Here is a 20,962-nt window from a genome sequence, read left to right on the forward strand (position 1 = left end):
TACATTCCAATTGTAAGTTCCTCCCAAAACAAGTTTCTGCTTATGTAATTTTGCATGTTGAATTTGAAATGTTTAACCCGAAGATGCTTTAAATTAAATCAGATCAGAATTTCACATTTTGAACTTGAATTGCAAGAGTTTCAAAATTTCGTATTTCGGACTTTTAAATAAGAAAACGTATTTGAAATTCCAAATTGATGAGAAGGTATCAACATCTTGCCCATCTGTAATTATGCCTCGAGAATTAAACCTACTCACATGCGGTCTCTTTTTAACATTGGTTTGCTTGGAATTGTGAACGAGCATGATAAAAGTGCCTAGAGACTAGTAAGAATGGTACAAATGTATAAAAGGTAACTATGGAACTATAGAGATTTGCCTAAGATGATAAAGTAACAAGCAGTAAAGATGCTGTTTTAAATCCAGCATCTTAATGTAAAATGCCCCCTCTTGCCAACAACCACAACAGTACGCTGCACCTTTTAGCCCTACCTTTCATACTCCATTTTGTCTAAACCAGGAACCTGCACTTCTTGCCTGTGACCATCAGATGGATCATCTGTTTATCATTTTTGCACTGACGTCAGTAACATCAACCCATGTGGCACGTGATGTTCTACTGTGCCTCCAACTTTAGAAATCGCTTTAGCATTGTTCCTGCTTTCTAGTGAATGGTGTAGCTTTTAGAAAATTCAAAAAGCAAACAGGCGACACTCTTGCCTAGCATCTTTAAAGATGCAACCCGGTGAATGAGGTCCCAAGAGATCTTAAAACCCAAGTAGACATCATCAAAAGGAACAGTCTGGATGGTTTATTGTTGGTGATTGTTAGTGATGCAGGACTGGGCAAAGAGAACTGTTTTTCTCTCTACACTGGATGGCCCCTTTAAGATGCAGTGTGAAAAGTATGAGTATATATTTTGTCTGTTGCTTTAGGATTATAGCTGGTTGAAAGCTTTCAGAAGAAGGGAATGCTTTATCACACTACTGACTGGCCACTTATTATGGCCAGCATTCAAGAAGCGAAATGCATCAGCCTACGTTATGTATAGGTATTTAAACATTGCACACCTAGATGTAAAGCAAAAGAGAATAAAACGGAAGAAGGGTGGTGGAAGGTTCAAAGTGAGGGCTAGTAAGACTTCTGTATAAATAATAGGATTAGCTATATTGACATCCAGTGGGGTTAGCGATCAATTGGTTACTTCTAAACATGCCTTTTCTTGAAGAATGTATTACTTACTACTACGCTGACCGAGTGGTAGGCAGCAAAAGAGCTAAGGATTCAATCCTCCCTTTTCTGAGACAGCAGTCAAACATTTTGAGAAAACAAAGTAAGTGGGGGATGAGGAGGGGACCTGAGTAAATAAATTACACACTGGTTGGAAAAAGACAAAATAAGGAAGACATTATTTATACGATAGGGACTGGTCTTTTGGTGGTCTGTCTACAACTGAACTGACCTACAAATCTTAAGTTCTTTAAAGAATAGACACTACGGTGTAAACTTTACAGAAAAAAACAAATTTACACCAGAGGGAAATGAGCATACTGGGTTTCTAAAAATAAGACATCTGTTTGAAACAGATCGGTTTGTTTCAACGCATGCGTCACTTGAACACTTTTCAGATTATTGTGATAGGCTTTTTCTTAATACAAGTAGTAACATTTGACGTGCAACTGCAAACTGACATTTTTAATAAAATGATGATTTAAAAAGATGGCGCGCTGTATAGTATCTTGCTTTGTTGCCAAGAGGGCTCAGTGAGTTAATTGTTCACTGCTGACAACTGATGTGAACAGGATATTAAAAGTCAGAAGACCGGTAAGGACAACTCAGACATTCATCCTCATAAGGTTGATAAGTAGCATTAAACTGAGTACCAGGACAGCCATTATTTACAGTGCTTACAAAAAAGCACTATCCTCCAAGACATAAGCTTGGCCTTTTGACAAGTTGGGTATTGGGGATTAGAATACCATACCTATCATTAATGGTTAAAGAATAAGGATTTGTGTTTGACACCGTTCTGCAATACTTATTTTTAGTGGTCATTTGGTTCAGATTTAACAGACCAGGATTCCAATTCCTGGGTCTGGCCACTTGACCAAATTGGTGAGCTCTGGGGCAGGTCAATGTATCTTCCTTTGCCCTAGTTCTCTTGTCTGACAAATATGTAACTACACAGAGGTTGTCGGACATTTGCATCGAGTAATAAAAAGAGCTTCTGTTCTGTCCAGAAGTAACGATGGGTGTCTGGGGTTCCGGTGTCCATCCCTCACTCACACAACTCCAACTTCTCTTTTTTGGTGCCTAAAATGTGTCCTCTTATGTAGAGTACATTGCAAGTACATCTCTGAAGTTTTTCTTTGCAGTGTGTATTGCACCTCATACAAACAGCATTACAGTTACCTCCCTTCCTGGATATCGCATCGCCTCAATTTGCGCCTGCCCACACCATGGTTTAATCCTTCAAAGAGAGTACTACCAAAATATAAAACTCTTTACCGCCAAGCCTACGCACCACTTCAAATCTTTCTATCTTCAAATCCGACCTGAAAACCCTTCTCTTTGAAAGATACTTCAAATAATCTTTTTCAATACGGCTCACCGTAGCGGTTATTACTTGACATTCTCATTTCCTGCTGCAATCCCAGCGGGCTGTTAATTTACACTAGCCTTGTACTGCTTCTTACTCTTAGCTCTGTGTAATACTTTATTTGACTTTGTACTTGTGCACTCGTTTGCAATAGTACTGAGATTTTGCATTAGCTGTGTATTTAAGGTTGTCACCTCTACAAAGGCCCAGACATGATACTAAATAGGACTTTAACCACTTCAGTGCCCATGACGAGCTGGACTCGTCATGGGCCGCGGTGGCGCTGTGCCCATGACGAGTCCAGCTCGTCATAGACCCCGCCCGCTAATTCAACGGCCGGCACAGGGCGGGGAAAGGGGCGGGCACAGAAGGGGTTAACAAAATCGTAAGCATTAATTTTTAACATGACTTTTCTGCATTTGTTTACTTTTATTATTAGTCAGTATTCATTAATGCAGCTTTAGAACACATCTAAAAGTGCTTTCTATTCGTATTTGGAATATGTATAGATAGGAGCTAAAAATATCAGCTTTAGTTGATTTCGCTTATTTTTGTACTGGCTGGGACATTAAAATACCAGAGGTGTAGGTAGAAAACTAGCTAGGTGGCAACCCTACGTGTATTGCCAGGATCGGGCTGGCCTGCAGGGTAACTAGACAGTGCCTGGTAGGCTAGTCTGAAAGGTCAGTGCGTGGGCCGGTTTTTTGGCTGTTCTTCAGCCTGCTTTATTAACTGATGTGCCGGTGTTTACTGTTGAATTACCGGAAATTAAAACAAACGTGAGTGCAGCAAGCTCCTATCTATGCAGTCTTCCATACCTTACAAGACACTTATACGGCGTGTCTTTACAAGTTCAAAACTGCCCCAATTTACAAACATGGGCCACTTTTTTAGATTTATAATTCCTTAATAGGGTCCACTTTTGTTTTAGTGCCTGGGCCCATTTTCTGTCCCTGCTTTATGTATTGCTGCTTACCCATGACTCTGTACGACTCTGCAATTTGCTTTATTTACGTTTTTTAACTCATATGCTAGTGTAATTCCATCTTCGTTTGAGATATTCTACTTGTATCGTAACACCTTTGGGTGATGCCCGCACTATATAAACCCACATCAATAAGCATGCTAGTAATTCATGGTGCTCTGCAGTCCGTTGACGTACAGCAGTACCCTCAAGTACCCTCTAGAGGGCACTGTTGTCACATACAATGTATTCCAGGAAGCCTTGACAAAGTATTGTACTCTGGGCCTCGCCATTTCTGAGGAGAAAGCTAGTCCGCGGGACCCACAAATCAGTGCCCCGGCTGGGGAGATTTATGTGGCCGCCTCCTCGTCGCCAACAACGCAGCCATTACTATTCGGAGCCCGGCACTGAAGAGCACCAGTGAATCATCCTCTACCGGGAAAATGGCGGACATCTCTGCTCTAACTGCGTCACTGTGTTATTTCGTGCAGTGCCATACAAATTACATTTCGATAGAAAATCTACACATTACAGAGGCTCCTTGCACTTATTCAGCCTGGGGTTTAAACTACAGAAAGGTGGAACATGGAAAACCTATGGCTATGCTGATTCTCACAAACATTTACTTCCAGAAATTGCAGGCAAAAACTCCCAGTAACTTCTTAAGGCGGTGACTTTTAACATGCCTTAGTGGGCCACGGACTCACGTCCCCCAACGAGGTTGTAAAAAAGACGCACTTACTCCCCATTGTGAAGTATAGAGTGTTGTATTAAAAGTGGTCCTTTGTTGTACCATCCTCCAGCCAAGACAAAATGTTGCAGGGAGGCTGCTGTTGACGTATGTACTCTGTAGGTCAAGGGTTTGAAACACAACATGGGTGATTTCAGGCGTCCAACCCTTCCAAGGGCAGTAAAGCTGATAACAGTAAACACTGTCAATTAGGAGGGCTCAGCAAGTTAGTCTGATCATGTCACTCATTTTAGCTGGCTAGTAAATAACTGGAGGAGCAAAAAGGTCATGGCTGACGGCAAAGGTTGCCACCTTTTCACAAGTGAAAAATGCAGTTGGTCATCTTTTTAAGATCCTGCAAAAGCCTGGGCAAAATAGTTAAATAGAACTTTGTATAAAATAGTCCATATTCATTTTTAACTTGGATTTTTCTGCCTTTGTCTATTTTAACTTGGTCACGGATCATTAGCACCTTTAGAACACATTTTAAAGTGCTTTCTTCTTATGTTTGCTGTTTTAAGTAAATACTTGTAAGAGGAAAAAATACCAGCTGAAGCTAATTTTCTGTACCAACCAGGACTTTGCCATTTTCCCCCTGTATGACCAGCATGTGAAAGTGACAACCCTACAGCCAGGTTTTTGGCTCGGTCAATGCTGTTTTGTTTTGTCAAGGTTTTTACAAAACATTACTAGTGAAGATGACGGGCCTTTGTCAATCTAGAAACAAAACAAACGTTGTCTAAAAGCAAAAAATATACATTTTTGGTCTCAAAAACCACACACTGCAAATGTAGTCCTGTGCAATTCAGGGAATTACATTGTGTGCGGGTGTGCTCCTTTTAAAAGGGTAGAGAGCCATCCCTCAGAGTGAAGTTACCAATAGCTGAAGTGGGCTGCCAAGGTCTCTCCCTCTATGCTGTAGTGGGCGAAAGAAAAATGTGAATGACTATAACCAACCAATGAATAAAGAGGGCTGCTAAAATCCTCTATATGTAAGTATGTTATACACACTAGTTTAGCGAAATCAAAAACCTTCGACTAAAAAGGGTATCCCTACCAAGAATAGACATGTGTAGGGCGACACAGAAAACAGATGACGCCAGTAATTAAAGGGGATATCAGTTAGCTGTACAGTCCAAATGAGACACAAGTTCAAACTTTCATCTAGAATGAGTTCTATCAGAAATTATTTTTAAGAAGAAAAATGCAACAAAACTTTAATCTTTTTTTAGTTTTCAAAATAGGGGTTGCTTGGCTTTATGGGCATGCTCCTGCCTGTCCCCAGCCACCAGGACTGAAAAACCTAGAGAAGCAACATGTGGGCACATTTTGGGACCTATTTGACCCATTAATTAAATGGTTTTGGGTTGGACCTAGGATACAAGGGGCAAATCAGGTGTACCCCAGTAGCATCCACATAAAAAAACTATAACTTGGGTTACTTTTTGTCACAAGCAAACACTTTAGAAATTGGACTGATTCCTACAAATAAAGCGTGAATTTGCTACGAGTCAGCCCATGATGCCAAAGGATAGAATCATATGTTACCATTTGCACTGGTTTCTTACCAAATGCTCTTACAGATAGAGACACATGACACATTTTATATCAAAGATATATGGGTCAATTCTGAATGACATCACTATATATTCTGCTTTAAATATGTAGGCCAAATTTAACATTAAACATCTTTAGTCTGAGAGTAGAGGATGCATTTCCGTTTCATATACGACATATTGTGGTAAAATGCTACTGTATATGTCACTGATATATAGAACTGTGAAGTAGACATATCTGTTTCAAGAAGAAATTGTTAAAAAATGTACCGTTAAAAAAAGCGTAATCTATATAAATACATCTAATATAACACCTGGCCACAATTCCCAGAGTAGAGTGCCATCTGAGTCCATGTATCGGCACGATCGGCCACCCACAATACAGTATTCCTCCTCTCATTCATCTATAGAAGTAACAACCCAGAATATCTGGGGCAAGTCAGGAACACTAGTGGGGTTGTCACCAACAATAAAGGGAGCAGGTCAGTATCTGCAGTTCCTTTGGGACCTCGGCCCATGCACTGATTCTACATACACAGTAAAACGATGAACGCGGTGTTGATGCAAAGCTTGCTTCTAATGGTGCTCGAGCTCACTTAGTGTGACCAGTCAACGCCATCATATGTAAGGAGTCCCCACCAGCCAAGGGACTGCTTCTTACTTATCGTAGAGATAAGGCTTGTTTTCCATCAGGAAGGGTTTGAGAGAAACACTGGTCGACTTCAGCCACCACAGGCTTGAAAACATAGAAAATTGAAGAGCAGTGTTTTTTTTGCCCAAAATACTGATGCTATTTCTTTGATGTGGGCGAACGGTCTTCTGCGGTCAATAGCTGATCTTCTGTACTCTTTGGCGCAGTGTTTTGGCCTCAGAAGGGGTCTGTACTGGCCAATGTGGCCAACGGGTATGCCCACTTCTGGGAAAGCATCAGTGAGCAAGCTAAAAGCGATTTGGCAGACGACTCGGGTGCTGTTCGCGGTGGGTCACTTCAGCTAGAGGCAACGGGGCTTCCACCACTGCCAAGCTTTATAATCATCTGCTGACAGTCGTACAGTGAGCGTTTGTCCCCCAGTTTCTCCAGGGTGCATGCTGCCTCGGCCAGCATGCCCACCCGCTGCCCAGGTGCAGAGAGGAAGGATGGTGGCAAGTAGCGGCAGGCCAGCAGGAGGGCCTCAGCGTGCTCCCGCAGGGTCGGGTGCATCTCCATTTCACCTGCTGAGAAGCAAAGAAGCCAACAGTGTGAGCACCTTCCATAAACTATCATAAAGTTTCTATACATATTTTCTATAGGGTAGGTTGAACACCCCAATCCAAAACGGAGATTATGTGCACACAATTAAGAGGACATATGAGAGTTCTTATGTACACTTGATATATGTATATTTGATGACTCTGCTGTAAAAGGTTGCAACATGAGGAAACTACAAATCACATTGGTTCCTCTATAAACAAACCAGCTGCTGCATAGGAAGTGGCAGTGTAAGCTCCCCCCCTCCCCCCCCCCGCCAATGACTCTGGGGAAAATAACCTTTAAGGGGGCTCATTCTCTGCTGCGACTACTTTTAAATGAAGGGCTCTATCAGCCCAATTTAACTGGGAAATACATAGAAACCCCAAATCCATTTCAGGCTGCCCACTATTTAAGCCATCAGGGGGTACATCTGCAACTATTTTGTTGGAACCTGCAAAATAGATGAGAAAGCATCTATTGCCAAACTGCTGGTCCACTTCTTCTCTTGTGTCAAGCTTACCACTCAGAATTTAAGGGGCATATTATCAACGGCCAGAGATAATTATCGCTGGCTGTGCTTAGCGATAATGTTATTAATTTCATCGAATTTCATGGAATTTATCGCCCTGGTAGCGCGTTATTAACAACGTGTTTCTCCAGGGCGATAAAAATTCCAGAGATCGCGAGGTTATCGCCCCTTTGCAAGGAACATCGCTGGTTTTCCAGCGGTGTTCCCTGCAAAACGGCGATAACCTTGCTGATACGACCCACAGGGTTGTATCGGCATAATCCACCCCAATGTTGGGGATAGGTAAGTCTGCATTTTAGCAGACGTTAGTTTTTGGAGAAAACAGCTGTTTTCTCAAAAAACTAACGTGTGCTAAAATGCTGGGGCAGCCTTGTAAATATCGCGATGTAAACATCAGCGATATTTGCAAGGTTGTCCATCCGGGGTACGCCCAGTGACGCCCACTTTGCATCTCATTAGAGATGCAAAGGGAGGCGTTGGGAAAAAGGGTGCTAACATGCGATTATGCATGTTAGCACCCTCTTGTAGATAGGGTGATAGTTTTAACTCTGCTTTTTTGGCTTTTTAAGCAAAAAAAGCGGAGATAAAGCCCTTGTAAATATGACCCCTAATGTTTTCTGTCGATCCACATACTTGGTACAAGGTGACAGCAGCAGCGTAAGCCTTCACGTCAGGCAGCCAGAGTACCTCAAGCATGCTGTTAAGTAAACTTTTTTTTGGGGCAAGGGAGATATTTCCAGACCAACACACAATTTGGTCTCTCTTTTGAGACTTAAATAATCAACAGTGATGGTTTTAGATACCTATCCTAACCTTTTTTTTCTTTTACCACTAATGGATATACCCTAGCCCTATGAAATACACATTTCCACAAATCTTTTGTGCCACCAGTGAGCTTGGTTACATCATTACCGACATCCCTTAAATGACTGGCATCTGCAATTCAAGCACAACGAAAAAGTGCTCTCCAAAACGAATTTTGGTTTCCAAACCCAACAAACACACCATATTTTTGTTGCACAAAAGACTGACATATAACGGTTTCTGATGTTTCCTTAAAAATTAATTTATTGAGACCTTATCAATGCATGAGTGCAAGTAAAAAGCTACAAATGAGAAACCTAGTAGAACAATATGAGAAAGAAGTGGGTGTGTTGGTATGATAACTTGGAGTAGAGTCGAAGTTGTGGCTGTGTGACATTAAACCCATAGAAGATTCCTAGGAGAGAGAAAGTATCAGTTCAAAATAAATGCAGATCAAAACCAAGAGAGGTGAAAATTTACACTAAATGCACGTCTGAGAGACAGATGTGATTAGTCACACTAAATACATATTTATACAAGAGAGATGTGACAAACCAAAGCTAAAGAGAATCTTTTTGAGGGACGTGACCATTCAAGCCGAGAAGAGATCTATTTCAGACCATCAAACCCAAAAATCAAGCAGTGCTTTCACATCATCTGGCTACAACCAATGTGGTGCACACCAGAACTGGCTTCTAAATCAATTCCAGAAGCGGTCTAAATCAATTCCAGAAGCGGCCTGTTTAAAAGAGTAGGAGGAATGTGTAACCCGTCTCTTCGCATTCAGATCACAGACTCACAATTCTTTATTTATAGGTAAGACACAGTCTACTAGCGACCAATAAAGTTCTTCTCCCGTTGATTCTACTGAATTAAGAAGAAATGTGGTGTAAAAGGAGATTAGCTTTAGATTTTACCAAGAGTATAGTGCTTCAAAAAAAGTAACCGACGAGCACGATTGGACTTTAGACGAGCTGTCACTTTCTATACCAAGCACAGCTACACATGGGATATCCCCCATTTTTGTGTGGGAAAGAGAGCCTTCATTCATAACGAATCCCACTGACATCTGACCCTGTGACCCTGAAAGATCTGCAGAAAATGCCTGACATCCTGTCTTTTCTGGCAGCACGTTCAGATCCAGCTGGAGAGGTAGACCAAATCCACTCCTTTAAACTCTTGCATCATAAAGTATCTCGGGGACAGCGGTTATCAGAGTTCCCAAGGATTACGAATGGACACACCTTATTAAAGATGGCTGCCGTAACCCACACTGCATCAGTAGTATTGGTGTCCCCAACTGAACAGGCAACAGTCTCAGCATCAGTTGTGAATTCATCTCTGTGATTGTCAATGTGTGTGTATTCAATCTGTACACAGCTTTCGGCTTATCCATGTAAGGGCAAAAAAGTTGAGAAAACCGAAAAAGACCACATGTGGAGAGAGAAATGCTAAAGGCACAGCACACAAGGACAATAAAATGGAACTCAAGAATACAGTATAAATTAAACAATTGGAAAAACAATTCAGTCTGGCGTCAATAGGGAGTAACACGCCTATCACATTCAAGGCACGGAAGAAGCCGCTTTTTAACCTTGGAGTCATCCCTTAACTGAGAATAATATTTTCAGGTTCTCTTTTGTTTCGGCCCAAATTCAGACAGGTCTGCCTCCTAAAACCATCATGTTGCTTTAATTTAAGTCTCTGTTTGATGTGTGGAGGAGGGGGAGGAGAAGACTGCCAGGGAGGTGGAATAAACTCATCATCCCCACCTGGGTCTCGCCCAACACAAGAGTGGGTTTCACTGGCAAGGAAGTGTGGGGAAGCTCACGCTGCAGCTGACCAGCCTTATAACATCTGTGGATAAACAAAAAAAAACACACAACTTCAGATTCATGTGCTCAACAATGCTCTGTATCTCCGTGCACAATTGTATATTATATATACAAGCAAAAGTGAATACAATTGTATAAGCTGCTACATTGTGGAGTCATTTGTCCCTATAAAGTCATTGTTATGACAGTGGCAAAGATGGACAAACATAAAGGGTCAGTGGCAACGAATTATCAGCTTAGAATGATTGAATACTTCCAAGGAATGAAGCAAAACATCCCTGCATGTACCTTAATGATCTGTGACCTCCTGCTCAAGCTGTGACTCTGTAGACAGAACATGGCAGCCATGTTGGTCTGGGAAGGACCTCAAAGGCACTGTATTCTGAAGAGCTTTAGTTCAGCAGTGTATGCATGTCTGCCACAGAGCCGCCATCTTGTGTAGGTTTTTACCTTTGAGTCTCCACCACTGCAATGTAATGGTCAGTGGAGGTGGCCTCATCAAAGGGCCCTTTGGTGAGGCTGATTAGGCAAGTGTTCAAAAAGGCACTGCACCCACATTAAGTGCTGTATTAATACATTTGTATTCTTAAGTATAAATGCCCATGAAATGCAATCCACAAAGCTCAGAAGCAACTGAAGGAACGGTCCCCAAGAGCTCACGCATCACAAATCAAGGTTCCAGAACATGAAACCAACAAATACAGGGGCATATTTACAAGGGCTTTGTCTCCGCTTTTTTTGGCTTACAAAGCCAAAAAAGCGGAGATAAAACCAGCGCCCTATTTACAAGAGGGTGCTGACATGCATAATCGCATGTTAGCACCCTTTTTCCCCAACGCCTCACTTTGCATCTCCAATGAGATGCAAAGTGGGCATTACTGGGCGTACCCAAGATGGACTACCTTGCAAATATCGCTGATGTTTACATCGCGATATTTACAAGGCAGCCCACATGATTTTAGCACACATTAGATTTTGGCGAAAACTGACATTTTCGCCAAAACCTAACGTCTGCTAAAATCCTGACTTAGCCATCCCTAACATAGGGGGTGGATTATGCTGATACAACCCTGTGGGTCGTATCAGCAAGGTTATCGCCCTTTTGCAGGGAACATCGCTGGAAAACCAGCGATGTTCCCTGCAAAAGGGCGATAACCTCGCTATCTCTGGAATTTTTATCGCCCTGGAGTAACGCACTGTTAATAACGCGCTGCTAGGGCGATAAATACCAGAGATAGCCTGCGATAATATAATTATCGCTAAGCACGGCCAGTGATAATTATCGCTGGCCGTTGTTAATATGCCCCTAAATAAGTTAAGTGAACATACATAGGAATATATGAGCAAAATAATAACAATATGATGGAGGCAACACAGGTTGATGAACCCAATACTTGCAGAAAGCATGCACCCAGCGAGTTTGACATTGAACAGATCTTTGAACAGGCTTGAGTGACAAGAAATTGTTCTTTAAGAGAAAGTACAAAACTCTCTGCCGAATAAACTATCAAATACAAGGTGCTATCAATCAACTGGAGACCAGCAAGATACACGCAGCTCCTATTTTTACACCTGAAGCCTTTATGGCATGTTAGCCGTCTTCCTCAGCAAACTTCTCAGTCAGCGTTAAGAAGTATCACAAACTTTGTGAGAAAAGGGCAATTATTCATCTAGTTTCCAGAAAGAGGAGGTCTGACTCAATTGAAGAAGCTAGAAAGTGTAGGTTCAAAGTATCTGCTACCGGTCTCTTGTAAGTTTGCTAACAGTGGCAAGGGCAGAAATAACTAACATCTGGACCATGGACATATTAAAGGTATGAAACAGCTCATATAGAATGATTTGTTGGAAGCGACGTTACCTTTTTAAATTGCCTGGGCCCATCACACAACGTTGATGTTGTTAATCTCATACTTTTGAACTGGCACTCAATGTAAATATTTAATAGTACAGTTAATTCGTATTTGAAAGCTACAGGGCCTTTGAGGGCACACTGTGATGATGGAAACATACTGAAGGCAGAACAAATACTGAATCTGTCATTGTAATATATTTGGTATGGGACCAGATACCCTTAGGCCAGCCTCACTGACACTGGATCCGCCTCCTACTGCTGCTTTGAGTTGAGTGTTTTGTGCTATAAATGTCCCCAACTCTTTTCTTTACAAAAGTAATTTAACCAAAATGCAGTACTGAATACCAATTAAAACAAACAGAATTACATTAACATCAGTTCTTTTTGTGAAACAAACCCCTACTTCACAGAATCGTTTATTGACGTCTGTTCCGGACCATATGCCAGTACGGAAGCCCTGGGAGACCATTAGGTAGTCGGTCTCCATATGGCAGGTGGACTGTTTCCACTTCTCTGCATTGGAGGCTTCTGGCCCTCAGTTATTCTACACCAATTGAACCCACCAGCCGTGAAAGGAAGTCAAATGAAAATTGACAACCGTAGACTACAGAAATGTCATTTCATAGTCAAATTCTCTCTCTGGTTGGTGTTTGTTTTGGTTTCCTGCTTATGGCAAAAACCTTTTTGCATTTTTTATCATTCTCAACAAAGATTTCTGTGTTATTAGCCCTGGTGATGTCCAGACTGGACTACGCCAACGCAGGGTTGCCACAATACCTCCTGAATAGACTCCAGGTTGTTCAGAATGCAGCAGCAAGACTGGTTTTGGGTTTGCCAAGATGGAAACATATCTCCTGTCATCTCGTAATTTGCACTGGCTTCCCATTGGCAAACTTAAAGTAGCACTCTTAATTCTTAGGGCTCTCCATCATTCTGGATCTGACTATCTTTCAGCTAGGACTGCTTTCTATACCCCATGCGAGAGTTTTACATTCATCTGGCAATCATCTGTCAAAGATCCCTAAGGTTTGTCTGTCCACTGCAGGAAGTCTCTCTTTTTCCTTCCTGGTCTCTATATGGTGGAACAATCTCCCATTTGACTTGCGTCAAACAAAGGCTAAGGCCGGGTTTAAGATAAAGCAGAAGGCCTGGCCTTTCTCTCAATATTCACCTTCTGTATCTGCTTCCTTTCACAGACCGTATAGCGCAGGGACACACTTGAGTAGCTGTGCACACTATAAATCCTGTCACATTCACATAATGTAAAGCTTTGCATAACCATTTGAAATCTGAAGATTTAGTGCACATACATATACTAGACTCTTCAGCCTCAAAAGTCAGGCTAGACCTCAGCAGGTCAGAGCTGCATTTGCAACCTCCAAGGTGGCCAAAACAACGGATTACTTTTACTTTTTTACCCTCTAGAGATCTGAGCTACATTTCTTCGAGACCAAAGCATAGTGATAGTTAGAAAAAGATGTACCAACATTCTGTGCCGCTGCAAAGTCATGCAATGTGGCACATGATAAAGTATTTACTTTCCAGCACAAAACATTTTTGCACTAAAAAAGCTGTTAAAGTAACACAAATAGCGCTTTGCATCAAAGGGTGTTTCATGTGTGGCACATCAATGTTTTTTGACACAGAACACTATCCACTAAAATGGTTAGATAGGGTGTTGCGCCAAAAACACCTCCTTGAGGGAGTCATTAACAAGGAGAAAGGTCTTTGCTTCTCTTAACTTTTCTCACATTAAACATGTACTGCGCTGTATAACACACATCCAATGTGTGAAACGTTTTAAAGTTAGTCTAAGCATAGTATTTTGTACAGAAAGGATACCCTTCTAGTACCAAAACCTATGATCGACATTGCACACACATTTTTGCACTATAGTGCAAATTTGTGTGCCTTGTACTAGGAAGTTTGTTTGTGCTACAGTGCGGGGGAGGGGTCTGAGAGAACCAGCACTATAAATATGGCATTGAATATCATGTGAGGTATACTTTGGTCAGAGAAACTCTGGCTAAACAAATGCCACGTTCCTTACGTAGAGGGTCCATTGGTATGCAGGCACTTGAACACCAGGGTCCACATGTTCCTGTTACTAGAACTTGGCACCCAACGTTCAGGCACATGCCTGTTTACATCCATGGTCATGAAGAAGACCTGACTGAACAGAAGTGCAACCTCAGAAGAGTCTCTGGGCCATGCAAAGAGGCAGATTTCTAGCAAGCATAGTGAGTGAGGGCCTTTCTGAGTTACCAGCAGGACATGTCACACAATCCCCCAAAAACTCACGTTTTTTTAAATGTACATTTTATAAAGAACGTAGAAAGCATTTAATATCAAAATCAAATCTCCCAAATGTGTATGCCCCAAATGAATAGTTGTGTACCTTTAAAAAATAACGGTGACAAATAAAGAGGTAAACTATACTTTCCGAGCTTAAAATTCAGCTGGACTGGCCCTTGCAAATGGCATTTGTCCATATGAATTTACTGCACTACAAAATGGCCTAACAAGAGGGCATTGACCCTATACTTCCCCCACAACTAAGCAAATGGTCATAGGCACCCATTGGTCAACATCTTGTGCAGCCCTCCCTTACCTTCTTTGCTGCTCTGTCCAACCCTCCGCCGCAGGCTGCGATCCAGGAGTTGGTGGGTCCTGGTGGGGCTCGCTCCAGCCATTAACCGCGCAGTAGCTTCGTGCAGGAACACCTGGAAAAGGACACTTATGAGCACAGTCTCATAAAAGCAGCCAAGGATTGCCAGAGTATTCGTTCCCAGAGGAGGGAGACAGTCAGAGACCATTTATGGGAGGGTTAGCAGCACAGCACACACAGCAGACCGGGACAGGGAGAATGCTCCTGGAGGACTGAAGGTGCACAGCAAAAGTATAACAGTGGGACAGGGTGCACTTAGAGAAGCTGAAGGAAAATGCTCTCTGGGGGGGGTGAGGGTGGAAAAACACAGCTCGTAAGTGGAAAGGGAATATTTCATTTTAGGGCGGGAGAATCCAGCAAATTAAGGAGAGGGCTGATTTCAACTCAATGGAGACAAATGGAAAACAGTAAATCCTTCATCAAAGGAGGGAGGGAGAAATGCACTTAAGAGTCTAGCTAAGAGGGAGCGCTAGGTGGCGCCTGACCGGCATGGCTGCTCTGCCGTGAAGCTCCGGCTGCCGGACCCCAACGATCCTTCCCATTTCGCCTGCTCCTGCCCTGGCCGACCGCTTTGGCAGGCTTGGGGTCTTGGCCCGCCCGGCTGTCATCGGTGCGAGTTTGGCAGGTGATCGCCCCCCCGGAGCCGTGTTGGCGGCCTCTCTTCAGCGCCCGGCGGGAGGCGGCTACTTCCTGGATGCTGGGTGCGGGCGCGCGGCTACTCGAGCCCGCGGCGCCCACGAGGCGGCTGGGCCTGGAGGCCCTGGCTTGAGAGAGGGGTCAGCGCTGTTGCTGTGGGGAGAGCCCTGCCTAAGATCCTGCGGCTGGCGGCGGGGTGCTGTGAGGCCCCTCTGGGGCGGTGGAACCGGGCCGACGTCCAGGCGGTGAGTGAGGCGCCGAGTGCTCTCCCTGCTGGGGTGACTGGAGCTGCTGGGGGTGCTGGAGGTGGTGGGGGCCCTCCCCATCGGACCGGGTGTCGGCGTTCGGGGTCCGGTGTGCCCCCCCCCCCCCCCCCCCTGCGACGAGAATCCGAGCTGAAGGGTGCCCGACCATACAGCCGCACGGAGTTGCGGAGGACGTGAATACCTGAGGGTCAACTCTGCTGCCCGACCACGCGAGGGATGGACTGCAAGGCCGTCTAAGGCCCGAGACTGCTGGGTGTCCCCTTCCTGCAACCTGAGCATTTTAACCCAGCCGGGATCGTAGGGATAGCCCTGCTGTTTACACACGTGAGGGATATATATAGCAAGGCCGTTTCAGACTCGGGCCTGCTCGCCGTGCAAAACTCTCCCATTCCGAGGCCCGAGCGGGTGATCCCAGTGGAGATCGGAGAGATAGCTCTGCGGCCTGAGACCCGCGCCAAGAACCATGTGACGGATGGCTGGACTGTCTAGGGCTTCATCTGTGACACCCGAGGGAGGGCTCCACGCTTGGAGGCTGAGCGGGTGCACCTACTTGAAATCTGGTAAATAACTCCGCTGATTCTGTGGCCACTGGAGGAATAGCGAATCTGGCCTACGATCCTGTGGCTGGCAGTGGGATGCTGTGAGGCCCGTCCCGGGCGGTGGAAACGGGCAGACGACCAGGCGGTGAGTGGGGCACCGAGTACACTCCCTGCTGGGGTGGTTGGAGCGGCTGGGGGTGCTGGTGGTGGCGGGGGCCCTCCCCATCGGACCGGGTGTCGGCGGTCGGGGTCCGGCGTTTCCCTCCCCCCCTCACCCCCCCCCCGCCGACGCTGCTTGCACTGCCCTGGTGCCCCGAGGCCTGCAGCGGTGAGCTGGTGGAGTGGCGCCGCGGCGGGGGTTCGGGCCGCAGGTCGGCGGTCGGGGAGTGGTGGATGGTCATCCCTTGCCTCCTCCTTCTTTAGCATTTCCCCCGCCCCCCCCTCTGGGGGCCTGAGTGTTGGGGGTGGCCCTGTCCGCGGGGGGCCCCTGGAGCCCCTAGCCCTGAGCCGTTCACGGGCGGTGGACGTGTTGGGCTCTCCGAGGCGGACGAACACCTGGTGACTTTGGCGGCGACACGGGGTGAGGTGTGGTGCCCCTCCGGGCGGAATCCTAGGCTGCGTGCAGGCGGCGAGTAACTAGCGGCCTCCAGATCACGCAAGGTGTCCTCCTGCTGTTCTCCTCCCGAGTCCCTCTGGCATCGCCGCGGCTGGATCTATTGCCCGTGGTTTGGGCGACGCGCCCCCCGGTCTTGCAGGTGCTACCGCCATGGGTAAGGACAGGGCCTCCAGGTCGACGCCAGCGGCTACCCAGACTAAGATGGACAAATTCACGACCTCCGAGAGGGGGCCGGGCCCCGCCGGGGAGGGGGCCCCCCCTGGCACCGACCTTGCTGCCATCTTGCAGGCCATCACGGCATCCCGCTCCTCCCTGGAGGGCATGGTGGGGGAGGTGAAGGTGGACGTGGCCCTTCTTCGGCAAGACCTGCGTAACGCCACGGCCCGTATATCTGAAACTGAGTCACGTATCTCAACGGCCGAAGACGATATCCGCCAGCTGCAAGACCAGGTGTGTGAGCTTACCACCCACTCTAAAGAGATGCATCACCGAGTGGAAGACGCTGAAAATCGCGCCCGGCGCTGTAACCTCCGCCTGGTGGGGTTCCCGGAAGGAGCGGAGGCGGGTCGCGCGGACGACTTCTTGGAGCGTTGGTTTCAATCCTGGATGCCAGTGGGCAGTCTCTCGGCCTGTTTCATGGTGGAAAGGGCCCACCGTTCCCTGGCGCCGAGGCCCCCGGGGGCGCCCCCCCGTCCTTTTATCCTGAAGATCCTGAACTTCCGGGACAGGGATGCGATCCTTAGGGAGGCCAGACGCTCTGTGAATCTCCGCTACCAAAATCACTCCATAATGGTCTTCCCGGATTACACCCGAGAGGTCCAAGAGCTCCGGCGCTCCTACATGGAGGTGAAACAGAAGATGCGTTCCCTGGGCCTCCAATATCAGTTGCAGTTCCCAGCCCGCCTCCGGGTCATTTTCCAGCAAAAGACTCTCTTCTTTGACACGCCGCGGGCAGCCTGGGCCTGGCTCACGGAGGAATGTCCTCTGCAGCGTGCTGGTCGAGGATCACCGGTGGAGGGGCGGGCTGGGCGAGGAGCGCCCCGATCTTCCAGATCCCGAAGGCGACGGCGCACATTGCTCCGGAGACGCGCGGGGGAGGAGGTGACTGACGTGCGCTCCGGGGGGCGGCTGCGACGGGCGTCCGTGGCCTCGTCGGCCTCCTCGGCGGCGTCCATTGGTCCTGACGCCGCCGAGCAACGGACCGTCTCCCCCCGGCGGACGGACTCTGCGACCCAGCCTGCTCCTCAAATAGACACTTCGGACCTCTCCCGCAGCCCTACCATTTGACCTCCACTTGCTGCTTGTATTGTTCTTGTCAGGGAGGGAAAGTGGGGGTGTGCTTCCTGGTTGCTGGACTTTACAGTCGGGCCTTGGTGCTCCTACACATTTGTTGCTCTCGGCCAGGGCGGGTGATTCAGGTCTGATATGATTTCTTAAGGGGGTCCACTAGCGCTCAGGCCCGAGCGTTTTAGCTTGGTTTTGGTTACACACTGTTAGGGCGACAGATGCTTCTGTTTTCGAAGTATAGGGTGGGGGGTGCGGGGTGGGGATTGGTTTGGGGTTGTTTTTTCCTCCTAGGGAGGTTTTTGTTGTTCGAGGGTGCAATCCTCGTTGTGATGGTTCTAAGGCATCTTGTAATGTTTGACCTGCTCTCCTGTCATAGTTCTTCAGGTCCCTCCTTCCGGGGAGATCTCCTGCCCAAGCGCTTATTGGCCCCAGTGTGGACGCGATGCCCGCGGGGACTTGGCATCCTGCGCGCTTGCCGACCCTTCCCCGGCTCCCTTTCGCGGTTGCTGTGTCTATCTCCTGTCCTACATGCCCCTACTTGCTCCCATGGCGGACACACCCCTGCCTAGAGCTGCTGTGCGCGTCTTGTCCTGGAATGTCAATGGTCTGCTAGATCGTTTCAAGCGCATGGCGGTCCTCAAATATGCGCAGCGTGCGGAGATTGATGTTCTCCTTCTTCAGGAGACCCACCTTATGGGTAATAAATGTCGCTTCCTCGCCCGCTATGGCTACGATAGGGTCTGGCATGCAGGCTTCGCCAGGGGTTCACGGGGGGTGGCTATCCTGCTTAAGCGTTCCTTTCCCTTTGTACTGACCCAGGTGCATTTGGACCCCCAGGGGATGGTTGTTGCGGTATGTGGCGCCCTGGAGGGACGGCCGCTTACACTGCTGTCCCTCTACGCGGCGCCATCCCTGCTGCAGTCCGCTCTTGCCTACACGGCGGCCCTCCTCCCCGGGCTCCCGACGGGGTCCCTTGTCCTCGGTGGGGACTTCAACGCGGTCTCTACACCCCGTCTGGACTCGACGGGTCCGATCTCCTCAACCAGGACCGCTCGCGCGAAGCAGCTATCGTGTTGGGCTGAGGCCCTGGGCATATGTGATGTTTGGAGGGTTTGGCACCCTCACGATCGCCAATATACCCACACCTCGGCGGCGCACCACTCCCACGCCCGTATTGACCTAATTTTTCTTCCCTCTACTGATTGTGCAGGGGTTTGTGACGTCCGCATTCTTCCGCGGGGCCTCTCTGACCACTCGCCGGTGCTTCTGGCTCTCGGCCCACCTCCCTTTACTGCCCGTCCGACGTGGCGTTTGAATGCCTGGTTCCTTCAAGATAAGGCCTTTCGGGGGGGTGGTGGAAAAAGGGATTGCGGAATACTTCCTTCATAACGCGGGCTCCGTCTCCTCTGCGGCTGTCCTCTGGGAGGCCGGCAAGGCCACCATTAGAGGGGTGGCGAAGGGGCATTTGCAGCAGCAGCGCCGGCGCCGACTCCAGCAACTTGCGGCTTGTGAAGCGCAGGCCCTGGAGCTTGAGCGCGACCAGGAAGCGTTGGGTGACGCTGCTCGGGCGCCGCGACTGGCCTTTCTCCGCGAGGAGATACGCATGCACTCTCTCGATGCGGCAAAGACTCTTTGGCGCTCCTCGGTGGCCCGGGTATACGGGTGGGGGGACAAGAACGGTACGCTCCTGCACCGACTGGCCACCTACCCTCGTGCAGGCCGGGTGATTCCGGCCATCGCGGACGCTGCGGGAGAGACGCACACGGTCTCGGTGGAAATTGCTCAAACTTTTGCGGACTACTACTGCCAGTTATACCGGGCGCAGCCACAGGGGCTCTCCCTTGCGGGATTGATGGGAGGGGATGGAGCGGTCTTGGCGCGGTTGGGGCAGGACGATAGCGAAACCCTGGACCTGCCCATTACCCTGCAGGAGGTTGAGATGGCAATCTCCCATTTGGCGCCTGGGAAGACCCCGGGTCCGGACGGTTTTCCGCAGGAGTATTACGCCCATTTCCGTGATACCCTGGCCCCGCGACTTCAGGATCTCTTCACGGAGGCGGTAGAGAAAGGTTCCTTCCCGAGAGAGACAGATACCGCCACTATAGTTGTCTTGCCGAAGACTCAACCCCCTTCGCGGTCCTGCTCCGAGTACCGGCCGATCTCTCTTATCAACACCGAGCTCAAAGTTTATGCTACCGTCCTTGCGCAACGGCTGCGCCCGTTCCTGGCCGCGCTGGTTCATCCGGACCAATGCGGGTTTATGCCAAACCGAGGAACCAGGCACTGCCTGCGGCGCCTGCATCTGGCTCTGGCCCACCGGGAGCGCCTCTCTCCTTATCTGGCCCTTCTACTGGTGGACTTCGAGAAAGCCTTTGATTCGGTGGGCTGGGAATATCTTGGAGACACCCTAGAATTAATGGGGTTTGGCCCCCAGTTTCGCGCCATGGTTCGGGTGCTTTACGCGGACCCACGGGCCCGAGTGCTGGTCAATGGGACCCTGTCCCGCGCGTTTTCCATTGGGCGGGGGACGCGGCAGGGCTGCCCGCTCTCGCCCCTCCTCTTCGCCCTGGCGATGGAGCCCCTGGCCGTGCTCATCCGGGCAGACCCGGTTCTCCGTGGGTGGGACTGGCCGGGTATGGTCCCCGATAAAATTGCGTTGTATGCGGACGATGTACTTATTTATCTCTCCAAGCCGGCTGTCTCGGGTCCTCAGGTGCGCCGAGTTCTTCATCGGTTTGGGCAGGCATCTGGTCTCCGTTTGAACTCCGGGAAGTCTGTCCTGGTTCCGCTACACCCCTCACGGGAGTGTTTTGATTGGCAGTCTGACATTCCCCTCCGACGGCTGTCCTT

General features: G+C 47.9%; 1 protein-coding gene across 6 annotated transcripts in view; it reads right to left on the reverse strand.

The window, feature by feature from the left end:
- Window positions 1-5,894: 5,894 nt before the first annotated feature.
- The window catches only part of SREBF1 (sterol regulatory element binding transcription factor 1), a 109,170-nt gene continuing 94,102 nt past the window's right edge, over window positions 5,895-20,962 (reverse strand). For 3 of the 6 annotated variants that reach the window (XM_085628943.1, XM_085628942.1, XM_085628944.1), the window contains exons 18-19: window positions 14,712-14,823; window positions 5,895-7,064 (exon numbers count right to left, since the gene is read on the reverse strand). In XM_085628943.1, the coding sequence (XP_085485069.1) occupies window positions 6,838-7,064; window positions 14,712-14,823 (339 nt within the window). In that variant the 3' untranslated portion in view covers window positions 5,895-6,837. Of the gene's footprint in view, window positions 7,065-8,650; window positions 8,829-10,185; window positions 10,271-14,711; window positions 14,824-20,962 lie in introns of those variants that run through there. The other 3 variants (XM_085628948.1, XM_085628945.1, XM_085628946.1) reach the window with 2 other exon arrangements.

Source organism: Triturus cristatus, chromosome 10 (genome assembly GCF_964204655.1).
Source record: "Triturus cristatus chromosome 10, aTriCri1.1, whole genome shotgun sequence".
NCBI lineage: Eukaryota > Metazoa > Chordata > Amphibia > Caudata > Salamandridae > Triturus > Triturus cristatus.